The following is a 22549-nucleotide window of genomic DNA, read 5'->3' on the forward strand; positions in this document are numbered from 1 at the left end:
TATCAAGATTCATTTACTAAAATCATGCATAAACTGTACAGTACATTTTTGGTTTGTTATCTCTTGTTACTGGTTAGCGTAATCGTCAGTCATATACACCTCGCCAATCACAGGTTTATTTGTAGCGTCCCCTTCTCAACCTTGCAGTGCGACTGGCTACTTCTCTCATATGATTATTTAGATAGGCGGGCTATGTTGTAACATTTCATCCCTGGATGCAGATTGGATTAGATATCCACGATTTCAGATTTTGATTGGCCTGCTGCTCATGTAGAATTAAAAAATAGGAGGAGTTGTATTACAGATAATTTCCGCTATGTGTGTTATTTGACAGTACTGTAAAGCTTGACGAGAAACACGCAGTTCAGGTAAGGGTGTTCATCGTTTTAGTCACTTTACATGTCGATAAATATCATGACATTTCTAGTGAGAGGTCTGTCTAGCTGAATAAATTGACATATGGATGCGTCTTTGTGGTAGAGATTGTGTCACCAAATGTCCAGATAGCGCGCAGGCTGTGCCGAGCATGTCAATCAATAAGCACTGTCCCTGCTGAGGTCAAAAGACTGCATCTTTGCATTAACCAGATTCTGGTGGTTTTTCTGCAGTTAACGGCTAGTCAACGGCTAGCCAGCAGGGACAGTGAGGTAGGTGTATGATGCTTGCCTGCTGTTTCAAAGCGTGTCAACTTAGCTAGCTACCGTAACCAGGCTACTGAATGTTGTGGTGTAGCGGCACACATTGTAACTGTTAGCTATGTAACTAGCTACAAAAGAATGAGATGACTTAATTGAGTACACGTTTCTAATGGGCTTTCCAGAACATGTTTGGCCCTGTAGTACTGCTAAGGTAGATGAGTGCCTAGACACGAAATTAGCACCACTTCACCGGTTTCATTACCGTACTCTGCGCAAAAACATACCCACGGTTTGCGCAGGTCCGACCGAGAATGCGGCTACGTTAGATTCAGAAGGGCCGACCAGGTTATTAATGAGGGCTATAGTAATGCAACGCTACACGCGAATTATGCAACAACTATTTTGACATAGTAGGTCAGCTCGGGTTTCTATTGCCACACTGTCATGCTACCGTTCACAACTGCACACGACTCATGAGCTACTAATTCATGCCACAAAGGCGATACTCTAGTTAACCTACACATTTGAAAACGGTAATATGGTTCATGCTAATTGATAGAATTTAGGGAGCAAAGGTCAAGTTGGGCTATATGCTTACGTCTGGTTTCTGTTCTCTATGGCCCTCGTTATTGCACATCATAGAAAGTTGGCTAAGTCAGAGTTCATGTACTTTCTGTCCATAGTCCCCACAGTAGTTTGTCTGTTCTCTAGGGTCTGACAGGCTGACCCAGTATAAACAACATGCTATAGGCTGTTGTTGGTGGTGTTAATCCCTGGCTCAGAATGGGCAGTGTACTTAAATAAAACAGGTTTGGTTGTGCTATTATTTCTCCTGGTGTGAGAGGGAGGGGAGGAGGAATGACGAGAGAGGGAAAGAGAGTTTGCCCATGCCTGGGCCTAGGGACATCAACACTGGCAGCATTGTTTTGAGGACAATGGGAATAGCCACCAAGCTATATGGAGGCGTTACTGCAGAGTGGGAGAGAGAGACAGCTGCTTCTGCTAGAGGAGATTTCTGTAACATTTGACCCTTTTCACTGACCGTGATCTTATTACGCTGTAATAATTCTGCTAGCATAAGCCTTGTAGTAGTGTGCAATGAATGCAATAGTTAGCATAGGCCTACGTGTTACACAATAGGATATACACTGTGACAACAACACTTAATATTCACTGAGATGGCATGAAGGGACACGGCAACTCGCTCTTGGGATCATTGGACACTCGGGACTTTAAGTTTGCCAGATTGATTGTCTTTTATCCTTCGAGAGCTACTTCTTTCCACGACAAAAGCCTAGCACTTCAGCTGTGTGTGAGGGGCAGGGAAAATGTCATGATGAGCCAATGGAAACGTGTAGGTTTTCCTTTCTATATGATTACCCTGGGTCTCCTTGTTGTCTATACAGCACAGACCAGCAGAGCATGTGATGTTTCCAGAGCCAGACAGTACTGCTTGGCTGGGTGGAATCATGGCTAGGCCTAGTTTACCATGGTATTTCATTAAAATGGGCATTTATGAACATAGGGATATTCAATAGTTTGAGTACTAACAGTTTTGCTTCAGCAGTTGGTTAAATGAGTCAAACACAAATGAACGGTGGAGGATGAGAGAGGGTAGTAGAGAGAATAGACCTTGATGCTACACATCCTGTTTCAGGTCTGTTTGTGACAGGCTATGCAATACGACAGTCCACTGTCAGCCACTCTCTCTGCTTTGATTTCATCCAATGCAGCTCTTGGCCTCTGGTTCCTAGACCATGATGTCATGGATTATCCCTATAGCTGGGGTTCAAAAGTACATACAGAGCATTTGAAAAAAGTATTCAGACCCCTTTACTTCTCTACATTTTGTTACGTTAGCCTTATTCTAAAATATATTTTTTTTTTTTACTTCTCAATTTACACACAATAACCCATAATGACAAAGCAAAAACAGGTTTAGAAATTAGTATTCAGACCCTTTACTCAGTACTTTGTTGAAGCCCCTTTGGCACCGATTACAGCCCTAAGTCTTCTTGGGTATGATGCTACAAGCTTGGCACACCTGTATTTGGAAATTTTCTCCCATTCTTCTCTGCAGATCCTCTGAAGCTCTGTCAGGTTGGATGGGCAGCGTTGGTGCACAGGAACAGCAATTTTCAGGTCTCTCCAGAGATGTTAGATCGGGTTCAAGTCTGGGTTCTGGCTGGGCCACTCAAGTACATTCAGAGACTTGTCCCACAGCCATGACCGCTTTGTGATTAGGGTCGATGTCCTGTTGGAAGGTGAACCTTCGCCCCAGTCTGAGGTCTTGAGCGCTCTGGAGCAAGTTATCATAAAGGATCTCTGTCCTTTGCTCTGTTAATCTTTTCCTCGATCCCAACTAGTCTCCCAGTCCCTGCCCCTGAAAAACATCCCCAAAGCATGATGCTGCTACCACCATGCTTCACCATAGGGATGGTGTCCAGTCTACCATAAAAGCTTGATTGGTAGAGTGCTGCAGAGATGGTTGTCCTTCTGGAAGGTTCTCCCAGCTTCACAGAGGAACTCCGGAGCTGTTTCAGAGTGACCATCAAGTTCTTGGTCACCTCCCTGACTAAGGCCCTTCTCATGCGGTTGCTCAGTTTGACCTCATGGCTTGGTTTTTTCTCTGACATGCACTGTCATCTGTGGGACCTTTTTATATAGACAGATGTATGCCTTTCCATATCATGTCCAATCAATTGAATTTACCACAGGTGGACTCCAATCAAGTTGTAGAAACATCTCAAGGATGATCAATGGAAACAGGATGCACCTGTGCTCAATTTTGAGTCTCATTGCAAAGGGTCTGAATAATTATGTAAATAAGGTATTTCTGTATTTCATTTTTTATAAATTTGCAAACATAAAAAAAAAAAATCCCACTGTGTCATTGAGGTATTGTGTGTAGATTGAGGATTTCTTAAAATTTGATCTATTTTAGAATAAAACTGTAACGTAACAAAATGTGGAAAAAGGGAAGGGGTCTGAATACTTTCCGAATGCACTGTAGTAGGCCTTAACCATATCACATTAGCTTTTATGGCTAAATATCTGTCTGTTAGCCTAGCTAGGGTATGTTTGATCAGCTTCATTGGCAGTCAATGGAGGTTTGCATTAGAGGTTGACCGACTATGATTTTTCAACACCGATACCGATTATTGGAGGACCAAAAAAAGCCGATACAAAAATCGTCCAATTAATGGGTATGTATGTATGTATGTATGTATGTATCATTTTGTCTGTCATAGTTCAAGTGTACCTATGATGAAAATTACAGGCCTCTCATCTTTTTAAGTGGGAGAACTTGCACAATTGGTGGCTGACTAAATACTTTTTTGCCCCACTGTATGTGTAATAATGACAATTACAACAATACTGAATGAACAATGAACACTTTTATTTTAACTTAATATAATACATCAAAATCAATTTAGTCTCAAACAAATAATGAAACATGTTCAATTTAGTTTAAATAATGCAAAAACAAATTGTTGGAGAAGAAAGTAAAAGTGCAATATGTGCCATGTAAAAAAGCTAACATTTCAGTTCCTTGCTCAGAACATGAGAACATATCAAAGCTGGTGGTTCCTTTTAACATGAGTCTTCAATATTCCCAGTTAAGAAGTTTTAGGTTGTAGTTATTATATGACTATTTCTCTCTATACCATTTGTATTTCATATACCTTTGACTATTGGATGTTCTAATAGGTACTTTAGTATTGCCAGCCTAATCTCGGGAGTTGATAGGCTTGAAGTCATAAACAGCACAATGCTTGAAGCATTGTGAAGAGCTGCTGGCAAACGCAGTAAAGTGCTGTTTGAATGAATGCTTTTGAGCCTGCTGCTGCCTACCACCGCTCAGTCAGACTGCTCTATCAAATCATAAACTTAATTATAGTATAATAACACACAGAAATACGAGCCTTAGGTCATTAATATGGTCAAATCCGGAAACTATCCTTTCGGGGGAAAAACATGTTTATTCTTTCAGTGAAATACGGAACCGTTCCGTATTTTATCTAACAGGTGGCATCCATAAGTCTAAATACTGCTGTTACATTGCACAACCTTCAATGTTATGTCATAATTATGTAAAATTCTGGCAAATTAGTTCGCATTGAGCCAGGCGGCCCAAACTGTTGCATAGACCTTGACTCTGCGTGCAATGAACGCAAGAGAAGTGACACAATTTCCCTAGTTAATATTGACTACTAACATTAATTTCTTTTAACTGAATATGCAGGTTTAAAAAAATATTCTTCTGTGTTTTGATTTTAAGAAAGGCATGGATGCTTATGGTTAGGTACATTCGTGCAACGATTGTGCTTTTTTCGCAAATGCGCTTTTGTTAAATCATCCCCCGTTTGGCGAAGTTGGCTGTTTTTTGTTAGGAAGAAATAATCTTCACACAGTTCGCAACGAGCCAGTCGGCCCAAACTGCTGCATATACCCTGATTCTATTGCACAGAACGCAAGAGAAGTGACACAATTTCCCTAGTTAAAAGAAATCCATGTTAGCAGGCAATATTAACTAAATATGCAGGTTTTAAAAATATGTACTTGTGTATTGATTTTAAGAAAGGCGTTGATGTTTGGTTAGGTTCACATTGGTGCAACGACAGTGCTTTTTTTTCACGAATGCGCTTGTTAAATCACCCGTTTGGCGAAGTAGGCTGTGATTCAATGATAAATTAACAGGCACCGCATCGATTATATGCAACGCAGGACAAGCTAGATAAACTAGTAATATCAACAATCATGTGTAGTTAACTAGTGATTATGTTAAGATTGATTGTTTTTTATAAGATACGTTTAATGCTGCCACGGAGTCTCCTCGTGGAGTGCAATGTAATCGGGCCATGATCGGTGTCCAAAAATGCAGATTACCGACTGCTATGAAAACTTGAAATCAGCCCTAATTAATCTGCCATTCTGATTAAATCGGTCTAGTTTGAATGCTAAGCTAGCTGCTTGTTTGTCTGTGCTCAGTGTGTGGCCTATAAAGACTTTGTTTGGGTTGCATACTTGCATTTATTTACGTCAACACATGGGTTAGGAGAGATGGTGGGGGGTCTGGAATGTCTGCTGTGATGTAGGGATACATGGAGGGAGTGGGAGGAAGACAAGTAAAGTGGCGAGATGAAGGGAACAGATGGGGGAGGAGTTTCATTGGTCGTCGCTAGGCCTAAATCCCAGGAGTCATCAAATCAAAGTGCATTTGTCACGTGGGCCGAATGCTTACTTACAGGCTCTAACCAATAGTGCAAAAAAAGTTTTAGGTGAACAATAGGTAGGTAAAGAAATAAAAACAACAGTAAAAAGACAGGCTATATACAGTAGCGAGGCTATAAAAGTAGCGAGACTACATACCGACGCCGGTTAGTCAGGCTGATTGAGGGAGTATGTACCTGTAGATATGGTTAAAGTGACAATGCATATATGATGAACAGAGAGTAGCAGTAACGTAAAAGAGGGGTTGGCGGGTGGCGGGACACAATGCAGATAGCCCGGATAGCCACTGTGCGGGAGCACTGGTTGGTCGGCCCAGTTGAGGTAGTATGTACATGAATGTATAGTTAAAATGACTACATATATGATAAACGGAGAGTAGCAGCAGCGTAAAAGGAGGGGTTGGGGGGGGCACACAATGCAAATAGTCCGGGTAGCCATTTGATTACCTATTCAGGAGTCTTATGGCTTGGGGGTAAAAACTGTTGAGAAGCCTTTTTGTCCTAGAATTGGCACTCCAGTACCGCTTGCCATGCGGTAGTAGAGAGAACAGTCTATGACTGGGGTGGCTGGGGTCTTTGACAATTTTTAGGGCTTTCCTCTGACACCGCCTGGTGTAGAGGTCCTGGATGGCAGGCAGTTTAGCCCCAGTGATGTACTGAGCCGTTCGCACTACCCTCTGTAGTGCCTTGCGGTCAGAGGCCGAGCAATTGCCGTACCAGGCAGTGATGCAACCGTTCAGGATGCTCTCGATGTTGTAGAACCTTTTGAGGATCTCAGGACCCATGCCACATCTTTTTAGTTTCCTGAGGGGGAATAGGCTTTGCCGTGACCTCTTCATGACTGTCTTGGTGTGTTTGGACCATTCTAGTTTGTTGTTGATGTGGACACCAAGGAACTTGAATAACCCAAATAGGGATTGGGGGGTAAACGCTCTTAGAGGACCAGCCCTCAGGGAGATGGTATTAGTACCATGTCATGCCATCTGGGCACAGTAGGATTGTCTGTCTCTGGATCATGTGTTCCAACTGCCACTGTTTTCCCTATATAGTGCACTACTTTTGACTAGGGTTCTGTTCAAAAGTAGTGCACTGTGTCGGGAATAGGATGCCCTTTGGGACGTTACCTGTGTGTCATTGGAGCACTGTTATTATCTCTAACTCTGTTTGGGACTGGGAGATGATCATGTTGCCAGTTTCAGTGGGGGAGGGGAACGGATGGGGATTGGCTGAGAGGCTCTGCTGTTCATGCATAAACACATATACAGTATGTATCTATAAACAGCAGTACCTCTCAGAAACCTGGATAGGTGACTTTCCCAAAGTTCCCAGGTTTTCCAGGAATTCTGGTTGGAGTATTCTAGAATTCCTGCTTGTTGCCTCCTGATTCAGGGAATTTTCCAACCAGAATTTTGCAACCCTAAACCTGGACAACCTTCACAAAGAGCAATGAGTCATAAATGCATACTAGATAGTATTTCGTATCATTTTATTAGTCATTGCTCTTTTTAAAAGTCCAGGTTTATCTTCCGTGCTACTAAAAAGCTATTTGCTTTACTACTTGTGTGAGAGAGTGAGTGAGTGACGTAAACAGTAGCCTGCATGTCTAATGCCAACATCCTGTTTTGTCTCCTTAGAGGCCGTTGATGGACCAGCCTGGTGAAGAGGCGGGGTTAGAATGGGACAGAGCACCTCGGAACAAGAGGGCCAAGAACATGCAAATGCCTCTCTGGACGTAAGAACACACACACACACACACACAAAATCCTGTCCTCTACCACTTACTCTAGCCCCATTGACCTCACCAACTACTACAGTGAGTGAGTGAGTGAGTGAGTGAGTGAGTGAGTGAGTGAGTGAGTGAGTGAGTGAGAACCTAGTCTGTTACACAACTGTATGAATTCAACCGAAATGTCTTCTGCAGTATGTACAGTATCCACCATCTGTCAGACCATAACCAACTTCTCATCAATAACTGCAGCGAAGTCCTTTCTTTTGTCTCTTCTCCTGATCAATAAACACTGTCCGCCCTCCAGCTCAGTCACTGATTGGCTGAGAGCCAGAGTACTAAAAGCCCATTGGCCTTGCCCCATAGTTATACACTATCTGATTGGTTATGTGACCAGTGGTCAACTCAACCATCCCCTTCTCTCTCACACACACTTTCTATTGCAGCAAAACTGTAAATAAGCTTATCTCTGAGCTAGGCTCTCCACTCCTTCAGTGAGTCATATAGGGCCTAGTCTTAATCAGTGAAGGAATTAGAACAGGGAAGGTCCTTTTGGCAGGACATCACTCAAGTTCTACGATATCCTCCTGGAGAGAAGTGTCCTATTGATTTAGAGTTAGAGTCCTGTCATTTCTCTGCTTTGGTCCCCAACTGTGTGGGTGTGTATGGCATAGGAGTTAGACATCTCTCTTGACTCACTCACTCACTCACTCACTCACTCACTCACTCACTCACTCACACACACACACAGCTGTGTACAGTATAGTCAGATGATCACAGCCAAATTGCACCATGAGCTCTGTGTTATTGTCTGGTGCAGCAGAGTAAAGCAGCAGACAGTCACTGTTCCTATTGTTGGTCTCCGAGCCAGGCTGACATGGGCGCACGGCAACTCAATCCATATTGAGAGAAGGCAAATAGGCTTACTGTATAATAAAAGTCATCATCATCATCATTAAAAGTATTGTTAGTGAGTTGTGTTATCCCATATGGAGCTTTTTGAGTTAAGCTGGGTAAGAAGGGACTGAGAGAAGGAGGGGGGAACAAAGGAAAGAGCAAGTGGGGTGGGGTGCTGACCTAAGAGGGTGTTGATAAATAGTTAGGCCAAACTCAACACATTGGGTGACTGGATGTGTTTAAGATTTCCCCCCCCTGATTCCTGATTCAACCCAGATGAAACAATTTTACGTCATCATTCCCCCTTCTCTGACGTTCTTTTCCCCGGGCATGGCAAATCCCAAGCCCTGAATTCCTTTATACATCAGTTACTTAACTCAGTAACGGAGCTTTCCCAGCTCTGGAAAAAGCTCCCTGTCTACAGTACATAGTATATAGGCTATTTTATACGGTTGTTCACTTCTCTTTTTTTGTCTACCAACAGGAAGGGTTTAACAACATCAAGGCGTTTGTGGAGGAAGAGCTACAGACTAGCATGGTTAGTTCGTATGTTGTAGTCTGGTGTGCAGTGTTTCATTCCATGAAGCCGTTGTAATTATGCTCTAATCAACTGCTGCACACCTCTCTCTCTCTCTTTGTCTCTCCACATCTCCCTCTGTCTGTCTCTCTACATCTCTGTCCATCTCTGTCTCTGTCCATGTCGCTCTTTGTCCATGTCTCTGTGTGTGTGTGTGTCTTTCTCTCTCTCTCTCTCTCTAGATGATAGGGATGGTGATTGGTGCGGGCATCGCCATAATCCTCATCGCCATCCTCATCTTCTTCATGCTGCGGAGGATCCAGCTCAGAAGTACGTGTCACATTCTCTCTCCAATGCATTTTCTTCGATAACTATAAAATGAAATAAATGCTAGCTTCAGTTACACTAGCGATTGCCCTTCACTTACACCTAAGAGCTTTCTAGCGCTGTCCCCGAACCACCAAAAAAATGTCAGACTGAGTGTAAAAGTATGTGGACACCCCTTCAAATTAGTATATTCAGCTATTTCAGCAACACCGTTGCTGACAGGTGTATAAAATCCAGCACACATCCATGTATTGTCCATAGAAAAGCATTGGCAGTAGAATGTCCTGTACGGAAGAGCTCTGTGACTTTCAATGTGGCACTACCATTGGATACCACCTTTCCAACAAGTCAGTTAATCAAATGTGTACCCTGTTAGAGCTGCAGCGGTCAACTGTAAGTGCTGTTATTGTAAAGTGGAAACGTGTAGGAGCAACAACGGCTCAGCCGCGAAGTGGTAGGCCACACAAGCTCACAGAACGGGACCGCTGAGTGTTGTTGCGCGTAAAAATCTTTTGTCCTCGGTTGCAACACTCACTACCGAGTTCCAAACTACCTCTGGAAGCAACATCAGCACAAGAACTGCTCATCGGGAGCTTCATGAAATGGGTTTCCATGGCCAAGCAGCCGCACACAAACCTAAGATCACCATGCGCAATGCTAACACGGAACCCAAACCGGCTGCACGTGTGCGCCACTGCGCATAAATGTATTTTGTCCCCCCACACCAAACTTGATCACGACAGCAGGTTAAAATATCAAAACAAACTCTGAACCAATTACATTAATTTGGGGACCGGTCGAAACGCATTGAACATTTATGTCAATTTAGCTAGCTAGCTTGCACTTGCTAGCTAATTTGACCTATTTAGCTAGCTTGCTGTTGCTAGCTAATTTGTCCTGGGAAATAAACATTGAGTTGTTATTTTACCTGAAATGCACAAGGTCCTGCTCCGACAATTAAGCCACACATAAAACGGTCAACCAAATAGATTCTAGTCATCTCTCCTCCTAGGCTTTTTCATCTCTTGACTTTATATTGGCAACTTTCATAAATTAGGTGCATTACCGCCACCGACCTCGTTGGTCTTTAAGTAACCCACGTGGGTATAACCAATGAGGAGATGGCACGTGGGTACCTGCTTCTATAAACCAATGAGGAGATGGGAGAGGCAGGACTTGCACCGCGAGCTGCCTCACAAATAGAATTGACTTCTATTTTAGCCCATGGCAACACAGATGCTCGTTGGCGCACAATAATTGAATAATATATATTTCAAAATTTATTTTGCAACGCTTGGGCACGCGACTTGAGCGGTGTAGTCAGCCTGTAAGCGTCGGCTGGAGTGGTGTAAAGGTTGCCGCTATTGGAGCAGTGGAAACGTGTTCTCTGGAGTGATATATCACACTTCACCATCTGGCAGTCCGACGGACTAATCTGTTTGGCAGATGCCGGGTGTGGAAGAACTTGACTGGCCTGCTCAGAGCCCTGACATCAACCCCATCAAACACCTTTGGGATGCATTGGAACCCCCGACTGCGAGCCAGGCCCAACATCAGTGCACGACCTCTATAATTCTCTTATGGCTGAATGGAAGGAAGATCCGGCAGCAATGTTCCAACATCTAGTGTAAAATCTTCCCAGAAGAGTGCAGCAAAGGGAGGACCAACTCCATATTAATGGCCATGATTTTGAAATGAGATGTTCGACGAGCAGGTGTCCACATACTTTTTGTCATGTAGTGTATAGACACCCTATGTGCTTTAATAAAATCATCTGTGTACTAAGCTTGTCTGATGCTTTAAGCACGCTGTTTGATTTAAATAATTAAGACAAATGACTCAAGAGGAAGCCAGAGGTCAAGATAGCCTAAATCTTTTCATGACCCTCCCGCTCACCTTCGCAGATTCTGCCGTTAAACTCCTGAAGTTGCCGTTAATAGGCAACACCAGGGGTCGGCAACCTTTTTGATTTGGAGTACCAATTTATCTTACCAAGTCTACCGATCTGCGTGCCAGTTCTGATTTTCATATGCACGTTTTCATGACAGTTTCATTTAATTTCTAATAGTCTTTGTATCTCAAAATCATTGTCATGTGGTTAATTTAAATTCTATCTAAATGAAAATGATACAAATCTAAAAGTAACTTCTATTGCCAACTATGTACAAGTTGCCTACATAAAGCCAAGAAATAAAAACATTGCATCCTGCAGGTAGAAAATATCCTGATTTTAAATATAAGTATCCTATCAATTACATTGGCAATGCAAGGCCTGTCTTCAACGAACTTGAAACATTGTATCAACTGGGTCCAGCCTGAAGCTCCTGCTAGCAAACTTGTAACATTGTATAAAATACTCTAGGCCCTCAGTTTCCCGCTCCAGTGAGCTCGGGACATACACGGCTATTTGTGCAAAGGATAAGAAGTAATCCAGGTATTTTATGACATTTCCACTCAATCAGAGCATTAGATGTTTCCCTTTCATGCCGAGTGGTTATCGAAAGGGAGAGCGCTGGGAATATTTTTCAAATGCATTGACAAACTATTGTCATTCTAAATGGATTCTAAAACCAGACATTGTTAACGTTCTGTTTGAGGTGAAGAAAAGCATTTCTTTGAGAAGCTCTACAGCTTATTAGTGGTGGTGAGTTAAGACAATCAGAAATACTATCAGACATCCCCAAATGGGCACATTTTATAGGCCACCATTAGCACGCAGGCCAGGTAGCCTAGGCCTACTTCTATATGCGTAATCAGGTGCACGTCCTTACTTAACATTGACAGGAGTGTTCTAAACAAAAGACAATGGAATGAAATGAACCAAAACTTTTTTCTCAGAAGTGTAGCGTAGGCTGTGAGCACTGCGAACAACATGTCCTCTCCAACAATGAGAACAGTAAACGACTGTAGACCTAATAATAATAATATTACCATAACCAAAGAAACATTGTAGATTGGGAATTAACGTTAAATGTAGGTTACTACTGGTGATATATGTAATGGGGAATTGATAGACACAATCAAATGGCAAATGATTCACACAATTAAGTTATGAAACAATGAATTTATACGAAATGGCAGGAGAGCCCATTCTGGAGAGAGACATGCATTTTAGCCACACCCCCTTTCATCTTGGACCGTGGCATACCCACGGCCTCAATGGATTAGTCCACTGAGACAGGCGTCAATCAGATGTGCCATGGATTTTTTTTTTTTTATCCATTTGCGACAGCTCGACTAAAACAAAATCTTGGTCGAACAACAGCCTATTGACCAAACAATCGTCCAGTCAACTGCTTGTGAATATATGGTTTTAGCTTGCTATACAATGCTATAATGTATCTTAAAATGTTCATACTGATACTTTATCTTGTTCACATTGCCATACTGTTTGCCATACTGTTTGTGTCCGTGCTCTAGTATCTATATGTATGTTTTAACTTCTCACAGACCTGCAAGCCCAGGAGGCCCCCAAGTATCGATTCCGCAAGAGGGACAAGGTCATGTTCTATGGGCGAAAGATCATGCGCAAGGTTAGTGGCTGTGGTGGGATGCGTTTTGGGGATTCTAGCAAAGTAAAATGGTACCCTTTTGTTCGACAATGTGTCTTTTTTGTCCTAGTTGACCTTTGACCTCTGGCTCTCATAGGTGTCCCAGTCCACCTCTTCCCTGGTGGGCACAGCCTCCTCCACACGCCCACGACTCAAAAAGAAGCAGAAAATGCTCAACATTGCCAAAAAGTGTGTGAACACGGTTTACCCTGTCTACTCTAATTCATGATGCTAACGAACTTAGTGACTACAGAGTAGAGAACAATAGTCTCTTATACATTTGTCCTCCCACTCTCTCATCCTGCTCTCCACCCCCCCCCCGCTCTCCTCCCTCCAGGATTCTGCGTTTTAAGAAGGAGGTGCCCACCCTGGTAGCTAAGGAGCCTCCTCCCTCAGTGCTGGAGGCCGACCTTACAGAGTTTGACGTGGCCAACTCCCACCTGCCCTCCGAGGTGCTCTACATGCTCAAGAACGTCCGGTACGTAAGGACTTCTCCGAGTTTGTTTGTGTGTGTGTAGAGTGTACTCTCTGTGTGTGTTAAGATGTTGTGGAGTTCTTATCTATATGTGTGTGTTCAAGTATCAAACCACCATGTATCATGGGTAAATTGTGACTGACTGATCTTCAAATAATATTGAGTAGTTATTAATGATGCAAGGTGATACGTAGGTCAGTCAATCACTTTTTTGTGTGTAGTAGTGATCTCTCCATCTCTATCCCCCCCTGCAGTGTGCTGGGCCACTTTGAGAAGCCTCTGTTCCTGGAGCTGTGTAAACACATGGTGTTCCTGCAGTTTCAACAGGGAGAGTACGTCTTCAGACCGGGCCAGCCTGACAGCAGCATCTACGTGGTGCAGGACGGAAAACTAGAACTGTGCCTTACTGGAATGGTGAGAGAGGGAGAGTGTGTGTGTGTGTGTGTGTCTGTGTGTGTGTGTCTGTGCACCTGTGTGTGTTTCTCATGAACACAAATGGCCAGACATTTACATTTTAGTTTTGTTGTTGTTGCCTTCTGTACAATTGAGCCTCCGTCCATGCTAACGAGTTAACAGGTACTCTCATAAGGGGCTTACACTTCTCTAACAATTAACTCTCTTGTAGGTCATTAAATAATGATTACCACCTATTTCGTTTTTGACTCAGATTATCCCAATATGAAGGAAAAGGATCAAATGGAATGATCTCTGAATTTAGAAAGTTGTGGCCACGATGAACTTGCATTTGGGCAAAGATTGGAATAACTTAACATAAACAGAATGTTTTCACGATAACTGTCAATTGTACTCAGAAATGTATGTGCCTTTTTGTCCATGTTCATTTGTTATGACGTACTCTGTTTTGCCCCTGTGTGTTTGTAGGACGGCAAGGACGGTGTGGTGAAGGAGGTGTACCCCGGAGACAGTGTCCACAGCCTCCTCAGCATCCTGGACGTCATCACCGTAAGACCCGCCCACTTCCTGTCCCGCATTGCACACTCCCTAAACCACCATGCCAGGTGTCGTTTCTTGTTTGAGTCACCCCTTTGTCTGTCCCTGTCATGTTTCAGTCAGAACTTTGAACTTAGTCAAGGAACAAGTCAGGGAAGTCGAGCGTTGAATCGTAGCCGCTAAAGTTGAATCGTATCAAAGTCATGATGATTCTGCAATTTAATGTTATATCGTGAAGCACTATGATATGACAAGTGTGGCTTATGTGCGCTTTTACTCTTGGTGGGAAGTATACAGTGAACTATTAAACACATGACCCTTTTAGAGTCAAGAGGATTTGGTAGCTAGCATCTAACTCCTATATTTAGACTTGGGGAAAAGTACCTGACACAAACATCCTGGAACCCTTGCTTTACGGCTGACAAAGGGAAGTGGAAGACGTCTCTAAAGCAATGCTTTCTGCTGGTGGGTTCTGCTAGTTCCCTCTTATTGGCTTGTGACTATAAACATTTAGCTGAGTAGTTCAGTTCTTTGTTAGTGCGTGGGTCACAGGGACATTTAAAAAAAATAAGCTTCACCCAAGTCACTGCAATGGCCGGGGTAGGCCGTCAGTGTAAAATAAGCATTTGTTCTTAACTGACTTAAATAAATAGGACCGCGTTGAAAGGGCCTTGTCATTGTGTTTGTTTCAGGTACACCTAGCTAGCATGTGAGAACCACTCCCAACACAAACTTCCCCTCCCTTTACTGCTGAAAATAGGAACTCGTCAAATGTCTCAAGTCTCCAAAATGTCTGTAAAGTTACCAATATTGAGTTACAGTATATTCTGAGAGCGTGTGTGTGTGTGTGAACCTTATCACTGTGTGTGTGTGTGTTTCAGGGACACCAGAAGCCGTACAGGACGGTGTCGGCGCGGGCGGCTGAGGTGTCCACCGTACTGCGTCTACCTGTCGAGGCCTTCCTCTCCATCTTTGAGAAGTACCCTGAGAGCTTGGTGCGGGTGGTCCAGGTAAGCTGCAGTGTGTGTGTGTGTGTGTGTGTGTGTGTGTGTGTTTGTCACCAGGCTTGGACGTGTGTTTTTCTCTTGATGTTCATGTGACCTTTTCCTCCCTCGGTCTTCTCATGCAGATCATCATGGTTCGTCTCCAAAGAGTAACCGTTCTGGCGCTGCACAACTACCTAGGGCTCACCAACGAGCTCTTTAGCCACGTGAGTCAAGCGCCCCACACACACACACACGGCGCCACGATTCATCATACCACCCAGATCCTCAAACACCCACACATGGACATTCTGTTTGTTACTTCATCTACCAGACATGCTGTTTTCATGACGATTGAGTCATTCACCGCTAACGCTACCGCTAATCACTTTTCAATGCTGACCTGGTGATTATAACATTGCTAATTCAACGCTAGCCTGTCTTCATTGACCCTAACCTCCTCTCTCTCTCTCTCTCTCTCCCATGCCCCTGTCCTCCCCTTCCTATAGGAGATGCAGCTCTTGCGCCTGCTGCCCCTGTCCCCCCACCCCGTGCCCCGCACCAGCCCCCAGCGCCACGGCAAGCGTTTCGGGAGCCTGACCGTGCCCGCGGAGGACCGCGAGGCCGCCGTGAAGGACGCATCAGATCCTGGGAAGGATGGAGCCACAGTCCCACCAACCCTCAGCAGGACCATCTCCATGCCTGTAGACATCGCCGGTGACTAACTCTTTCTGTCGGTCTCTCGATCCCTCTCTCTGTCCTCTTCCGTTCTTTTCTCTCTGTCCTCTTCCGTTCTTTTCTCTCTGTCCGTGTGTTAACATCTGCATTCTTAGTATGTAACTTCAGCTCTGTGGCTTCAGTCCAGTTTTTACTGCATGTTAGTGACCTGACTTAACATTTGACATTAGTGTGCTTTATGGTCCTAGTATGTAACTTACCTCTGTTGCTTCTCAGACTGTTGACTGTGGCGTTTACACGTGTTTGTGTTAACATGATTTCTGTGGTGTGTGTGTGTGTGTGGTGTCTACACACAGGCATGCAGAAGAATCTGCGGTCTGATTTCGATATGGCCTACGAGAGGGGACGGATCTCAGTTTCTGCTGAGGACGGCAACACACCACCCACCTATTCACGGGTCAGTATATACGCGTGTTCACACACACAACGTTGGATATTAGTGACATCTCAGAATATGTATTTACATTTGAAATAAAATCCAAACAGACATTTTTTAGTAATTCAACAGTTTATCTATTCACTAACAGTCATCCTAGTGCACTAAAATACACATTTGCACTTCAAAGGAAACCACTAACTCTTATCTTTGTACGACACAGATCTGCACTTCCAAGTAGACCAGGCACTGTGTACTGTAATTGACATTCATGTCCCTCCATGTTTTCTGTTTCTTTCCCAGGACCAGCGGGAGAGGAGGGTGACCGTAGACGAAGTGCCGTCGGGGGTGTACCTGTACCCCGAGGAGGAGGGGGGTCCGGACAACCAGTTCTCACCAGGACCAGGACCCGTCCCCGGTCGCCCCAGCCCTGCCCTGTTCGAGGAGGCCCTGAAGGAGCTCCTCAAACTCATGAGGATAGAGGTTAGTACTAACTACTGCTTAGTAACCTTAGTACATGGTCAGTCGATGGTTGCTATCTATGTAACCATGACTCTAGTAACAATGTAATCATGTGGCATTTACCTGATTATTGTGTTAAAAAAAACTGTCACCAAGTTACTTTGTCCTTTGGGCTAATGTACCATGTCTAGACAAGATATTTTGAAATGCAAAGGCCAAAGTGTTCTTATTGGACAAGTAGTACCTCCCCTTTTCAAAACATGTCTCCTTACTGGACATCAACCAGCACTTTCTCCCTCTGACTCCTTTTATCTAAGCTTCTTACAGATCCATTTCACAATCTACTGTTATGGTTGGAACCGAGCATCTGAAATGTACGATATTGAAAGTTCTGTCTCCGTCCGTATATTTGCCAACCCTCTTGATTTGCAGCCCAGGAGAGCAAAAGGGGAATCCAGACGTTTCACCACCAAGAGCGTTTCCTCATTCCCTCCCTCTATTGCTGTCTCACTCTTTCTTTCTCTCGTTCTTCTTCTGCCAGGACCCCGCTCTGCTGAATGGGAGAGTGACTCTGCACCATGCCAAGGCAGGAACCGTGCTGGCTAGACAAGGAGACCAGGTACTTTTCTGAGGCTTGGAGAGATGTCCTTTCCTCTGTTTGAATGCAGGTTGACGTTTGTCATGAATCTTGTCATGGAGGCAGAACTGAGCGATTTCCCCTAGATGGGCCAGCTGCAAAGTCAAAATTGTCTACATCGTCATGACAATACATGCCAACCTGACTGTTTAATCCCCCAATTTTACAAGGGAGAAGTCTTCAAAACATTATAGATTTTTGATATTACAGATTCCTATCATCCCTTAATGTTTTCCTTGACATCTTTCCCCTCCAAATCCCTCTCTTTCCCATACACTTTATTCTCCCCTCCCCAGCTCCTTACCCCCTCCTCTACTCGCCTCTCTTCAACCCCTCTAAACACACAAAAACAAAACATGAGACCTGAAATCTGAACTCCCTCTTCTCCTCTCAGGATGTGAGTCTCCACTTCGTCCTGTCCGGCTGTCTCCACGTGTACCAGCGGATGATCGACAAGCAGGATGCGGTGTGCCTGTTTGTCACCCAGCCGGGTGAGATGGTGGGCCAGCTGGCCGTGTTGACTGGAGAGCCCCTCATCTTCACCATCAAGGCCAACAGAGACTGCACCTTCCTCAAGATCTCCAAGTCTGACTTCTACGAGTGGGTGTCTAGTAGAGACCAGACTAGAGAGAGACTAAAGCGGGGGGGGGGGGGGGCTGCAGGCACTTCCTGTTTTTGATTTAACCGACCTGGAAGACCAGCTGTGTTGAATTTAGTGCTGAACTGATCAATTAGCTCAGTTGGTGTGGTGCCTAGTTGGAACAACATCCTGCTGTACCCGTGGCACTCCAGGAACAGGGTTTCCTACCCCTGGGCTACCCTTCTGTGTGAAAGGGGTATCGTTCACAGTCTGGGCATTAAGCTGGACCATTTAGTTTAAGCCTAACTCTGGTTTAGAAGTAGAGGAATGCAGGTTGTTGGATGACTACAGGAAATTTAAATATACCCGTAGTCACTGACTGTTGACTATTATACCATCTGTTACAAGTAGGTTGGCTTCAGTTCCAGACATGCATTTCTCATTCTATGTCACAACTGTCTCACTGTTGATAAGATGCTGGTTATTACTGTCTATCTGGTCATGGTAGAAAAGACGGAAGTGGTTCGAAAGTGGCAAACACTTCTAACCCTAGCTTTGTTTATCAGTTCATGTGATATTTAAACATAGTGACTGCCTCTCCCCGGAGATACTGCCTGTGTGTTTTTCCTGATCTGGTGTGCTCTGTGCTGCCCCCTGTCTTTAGGATCATGAGGGAACAGCCCAGTGTGGTTCTGAGTGCAGCCCACACCGTAGCCATCCGCATGTCCCCCTTCGTCAGACAGATGGACTTTGCCATTGACTGGATGGCTGTTGAGGCCGGCAGAGCCCTCTATAGGTATCTGGACAAATCTTCTCTTAGGGCAGTATTTTTAATTTGACCAGAAAATCTGTATTGGTGTGTTTGTTCTTATTACAAGCAGGCAAACTTTTTCTGACTGACAATATCACCTATCTGAAGGTATTTTTCTTTCATACGTTTCAAACTCTAGCCTTGCACAGACACGCTCAAATGTACACTGTCCTGAAACCAAACCACTCTTTTTTTGGTTTGGGGGGGGGTCTGATGATAACTGAACTGACTGTTCTCCTCCTCTCCTCGTATCTCCAGGCAGGATGACCAGTCGGACTGCACCTACATAGTTCTGAACGGACGTCTGCGTTCTGTTATACGTAAAGCTAACGGGAAGAAGGAGCTGGTAGGAGAGTACGGTCGAGGAGACCTCATAGGAGTGGTGAGACTTTGGCCCATTTCTACAGCTCTCATCGTTCTGGTCTTCTATGTAAAGGCAGAATATGTTGTCACTATATTCGTTTATAAAGCTAATATTCAGTATTAGCACGAAGTCAACTTCGTGTATTTATATTAGACCTGTGTGTGTGTATAGTGTATGTTTGGGTTGTATTAGATCATTGGGGACACTATACCTTTTTTAAATCCCATTGTTTTTGGAGCTCTCACGATCTCCTCCTGTTTTCCCCAGGTTGAGGCTCTGACCCGACAGCCCAGAGCCACCACGGTCCACGCGGTCAGAGACACAGAGCTGGTCAAGCTCCCAGAGGGAACGCTCAACAACATCAAGAGGAGGTACCCACAGGTGGTCACCAGGTTGATCCACCTGCTGGGACAGAAGATCCTGGGGAACCTGCAACAGGCCCGAGGACCATTCTCAGGTGTGTGTGTACACAGGCATGTACTGTATGCATACACACACTTGCCCTCTTTGTCCTCTAGATAAAGCCATGTATTACACTCTCTCTCTCACCCTGTACTTCTCCAGGTTCTGCCCTCGGCCTGTCCAGTGTAGCGTCCAGCCCTGACGTCACCAACCCGGCCAGTAACCTGTCCACTGTGGCCGTACTGCCCATCTGCGACGAGGTGCCAATCAACGCCTTCAACCTGGAGCTCAGCCACGCCCTCAGTGCCATAGGTACACGCCTCTAGAGACTAGCATAGCAACTGTCAATCAAACCTTACTATGACTTGAACGACTTGTTTCATATTAGTCAATAGTTACATCTGCCTAATGTGAGTAGATTATGTGGACAATAAAGTTGTTCTATTCTGTTCCTTAACTAAATTGTTACATTGAGCGACCGTGATATTCAATTTTATATACATCAATTGTTCTCTCGGAAATATTAGACACATTTCTATTTGTCCTTGACGTGTAGGACCTACCCTGCTGCTGACCAGTGACATCATTAGAGAGCGACTGGGGGCCTCCGCTCTGGATAGGTCCGTTTTTATCCTCTCTTCTTCCTCTCTCCCTCTGCGGTATCCATACCAGTTGGTTGTTTTTAACTCTTGTTCTCCCCTCGCAACAGTATCCACGAGTACCGTCTGTCTGGCTGGCTGGCCCAGCAGGAGGACATCAACAGGATAGTCCTGTACCAGACAGACAGCAGTATGACTCCCTGGACCCAGCGCTGCATCAGACAGGCTGACTGCATCCTCATCGTGGGCCTGGGGGAACAGGAACCTGCACTGGGACAGGTAGGAGGGGACAGGGTAAAGAGCTGGAGGTTGATTTGGGTGGGGCTCAATGTTTGGAGGATTGGTTGAACTATGAAGCTACTCTACTTACAAGCTGCCTCGTTACATTTATTTGTTCAATTTAAAAGTTTTGTTGTGAAATTATACATGAACCTCATATTTAAGCTTATTTGTAGAGATATTTTTTTTTAAAACAGTCTAGTTATGACTGCATCTTATCCTCAGTACTGTATCTAACCATGCCTCTCTCTCTCTCTCTCTCTCTCTCTCTCTCTCTCTAGTTAGAGCAGATGTTGGAGAACACCGCGGTGAGGGCCCTGAAACAGCTGGTGCTGCTCCATAAAGAGGACGGCTCGGGGCCCTCCAGGACCGTAGAGTGGCTCAACATGAGGAGCTGGTGCTCCGGACACCTCCACCTCCGCTGCCCCCGCCGGGTCTTCTCACGACGCAGCCCCTCAAAACTGGTGCGACTCCCTGGGGAGATGCCATGACTTCTCTTTCTAACTTTTGTTTGTTTTTTTGTGTGCTTTTCTTTCATTCGTTTATTCATTCGTTACACACCGACCTTTGCCCACATCTGATTGTGTTCCTCCGTTAGATTGAGGATGAGGACGGTTGTAAAGAGAGCTCTGACGATGTGGTAAGAGAGGAGGCTAGTCTGTTTGCAAGAAAAGGTTTTCTGGATACTTGAATAGCCTGTTGAGCATGTCCTCTTCGTCCAATCTATATCTTTTTTTGTTTTATCCTGCACCGAGTGACGGCTCAAAATGAAGCCCTTTGCTGTTCTACGAATAACACGAGTTTTGGTTTTCAAGAGAAATAACATAGTGCTTTAGCTACAAAGGCTTTAGGAAACCCAGCCCATGTCGTCTTGGGGAAATGATCCATTGACAAGCTTACCAACCACTTACAGCGCTTCGGTGGATAGCAACTGTCGCTAACCAGGCCCAAATCTGAATGGTTGGACAAGCTCTCGTCTCAAGCGCATGGAAGCCTACAAATTGCTCAGATTATCATCTGAAATAAACGTGTGTGTGTGTGTGTGCGGGCAGAGGGAGGTGTATGAGAAGGTGTGTGAGAAGACAGCGGACAGACACAGTGATTTCTCTCGGCTGGCCCGGGTACTGACTGGGAACAGCATCGCTCTGGTGCTGGGAGGAGGTGGTGCCAGGTCAGTGGACTCTCTTTTGTGCCAGACTCTCTTTTGTAGATGATCAAGTAGTACAGGCTTTACTCCACACTATCGACATCATCAAATGCATGTTTTCAATGACAGTCATGAGACCACAGCTCTGCATGAGAAGTCCTGTCTTCTGTTGATTATTATCAAGATTTCTTGTAACATTAATGTCCTTCAGGGTATCTGTAGTCTCGAATTAGTCAAGTTCTTTCGGATCTTTTCAAATTAATGAAAGAAGTGGAAGAAATGCAGTCCTCAAACAGAGTGAGTTTCCTACTCTCTCTGATTGGTTGTTGTCTCTGTCACTCTTGCAGAGGCTGCTCCCACGTGGGAGTGATCAAGGCCATGGAGGAGGCAGGGATTCCCATCGACATCGTGGGCGGGACGTCCATCGGGTCGTTCATCGGGGCGCTGTACGCCGAGGAGAGGAGTGCGGTGCGCACCAAGCAGAGAGCCCGCGAGTGGTCCAAGGTCTGATCCTCCCACCGCTATACCATCATGCACTTCTCTTGTTCCTATTTGGCACATTCCTTTGTCAGGTGACATGTAGTGTATTAGAGGGGATCAGTTTGAGCACGGCGAGACACAGAATCACTCGTGTTGATTTGTGGATCAGTGTGGATCAGTGATTCTGTGCGGTTCCGACTGAAATGTCGACATCAGACACGCTCATTATTAACCTCCTTCCCTCCCTCCCTACAGGCGATGAACTCCGTATTCAAAACCATCCTTGACCTGACCTATCCCATCACCTCAATGTTCACCGGCGCCGCCTTCAACACCAGCATCTCCAAAGTGTTCCAGGACAAGCAGGCTGAGGTG

General features: G+C 44.8%; 1 protein-coding gene across 4 annotated transcripts in view; it reads left to right on the forward strand.

Moving 5' to 3' along the window:
- Positions 1-291: 291 nt before the first annotated feature.
- The window catches only part of LOC139424542 (patatin-like phospholipase domain-containing protein 6), a 39026-nt gene continuing 16768 nt past the window's right edge, over positions 292-22549 (forward strand). For 2 of the 4 annotated variants that reach the window (XM_071176484.1, XM_071176483.1), the window contains exons 1-26: positions 298-368; positions 7507-7604; positions 8980-9033; positions 9255-9342; positions 12790-12872; positions 12988-13079; positions 13228-13368; positions 13620-13779; positions 14248-14328; positions 15198-15326; positions 15446-15526; positions 15809-16016; positions 16334-16434; positions 16717-16896; positions 17417-17494; positions 17907-18112; positions 18757-18888; positions 19162-19285; positions 19535-19724; positions 19832-19981; positions 20226-20289; positions 20379-20547; positions 20829-21011; positions 21600-21718; positions 22042-22198; positions 22430-22546. In XM_071176484.1, the coding sequence (XP_071032585.1) occupies positions 7548-7604; positions 8980-9033; positions 9255-9342; positions 12790-12872; positions 12988-13079; positions 13228-13368; positions 13620-13779; positions 14248-14328; positions 15198-15326; positions 15446-15526; positions 15809-16016; positions 16334-16434; positions 16717-16896; positions 17417-17494; positions 17907-18112; positions 18757-18888; positions 19162-19285; positions 19535-19724; positions 19832-19981; positions 20226-20289; positions 20379-20547; positions 20829-21011; positions 21600-21718; positions 22042-22198; positions 22430-22546 (3144 nt within the window). In that variant the 5' untranslated portion in view covers positions 298-368; positions 7507-7547. Of the gene's footprint in view, positions 369-3823; positions 3845-7506; positions 7605-8979; positions 9034-9254; positions 9343-12789; positions 12873-12987; positions 13080-13227; positions 13369-13619; positions 13780-14247; positions 14329-15197; positions 15327-15445; positions 15527-15808; positions 16017-16333; positions 16435-16716; positions 16897-17416; positions 17495-17906; positions 18113-18756; positions 18889-19161; positions 19286-19534; positions 19725-19831; positions 19982-20225; positions 20290-20378; positions 20548-20828; positions 21012-21599; positions 21719-22041; positions 22199-22429; positions 22547-22549 lie in introns of those variants that run through there. The other 2 variants (XM_071176481.1, XM_071176482.1) reach the window with 2 other exon arrangements.

The sequence above is a fragment of the Oncorhynchus clarkii genome, chromosome 13 (assembly GCF_045791955.1).
Source record: "Oncorhynchus clarkii lewisi isolate Uvic-CL-2024 chromosome 13, UVic_Ocla_1.0, whole genome shotgun sequence".
In the NCBI taxonomy this organism is placed as follows: domain Eukaryota; kingdom Metazoa; phylum Chordata; class Actinopteri; order Salmoniformes; family Salmonidae; genus Oncorhynchus; species Oncorhynchus clarkii.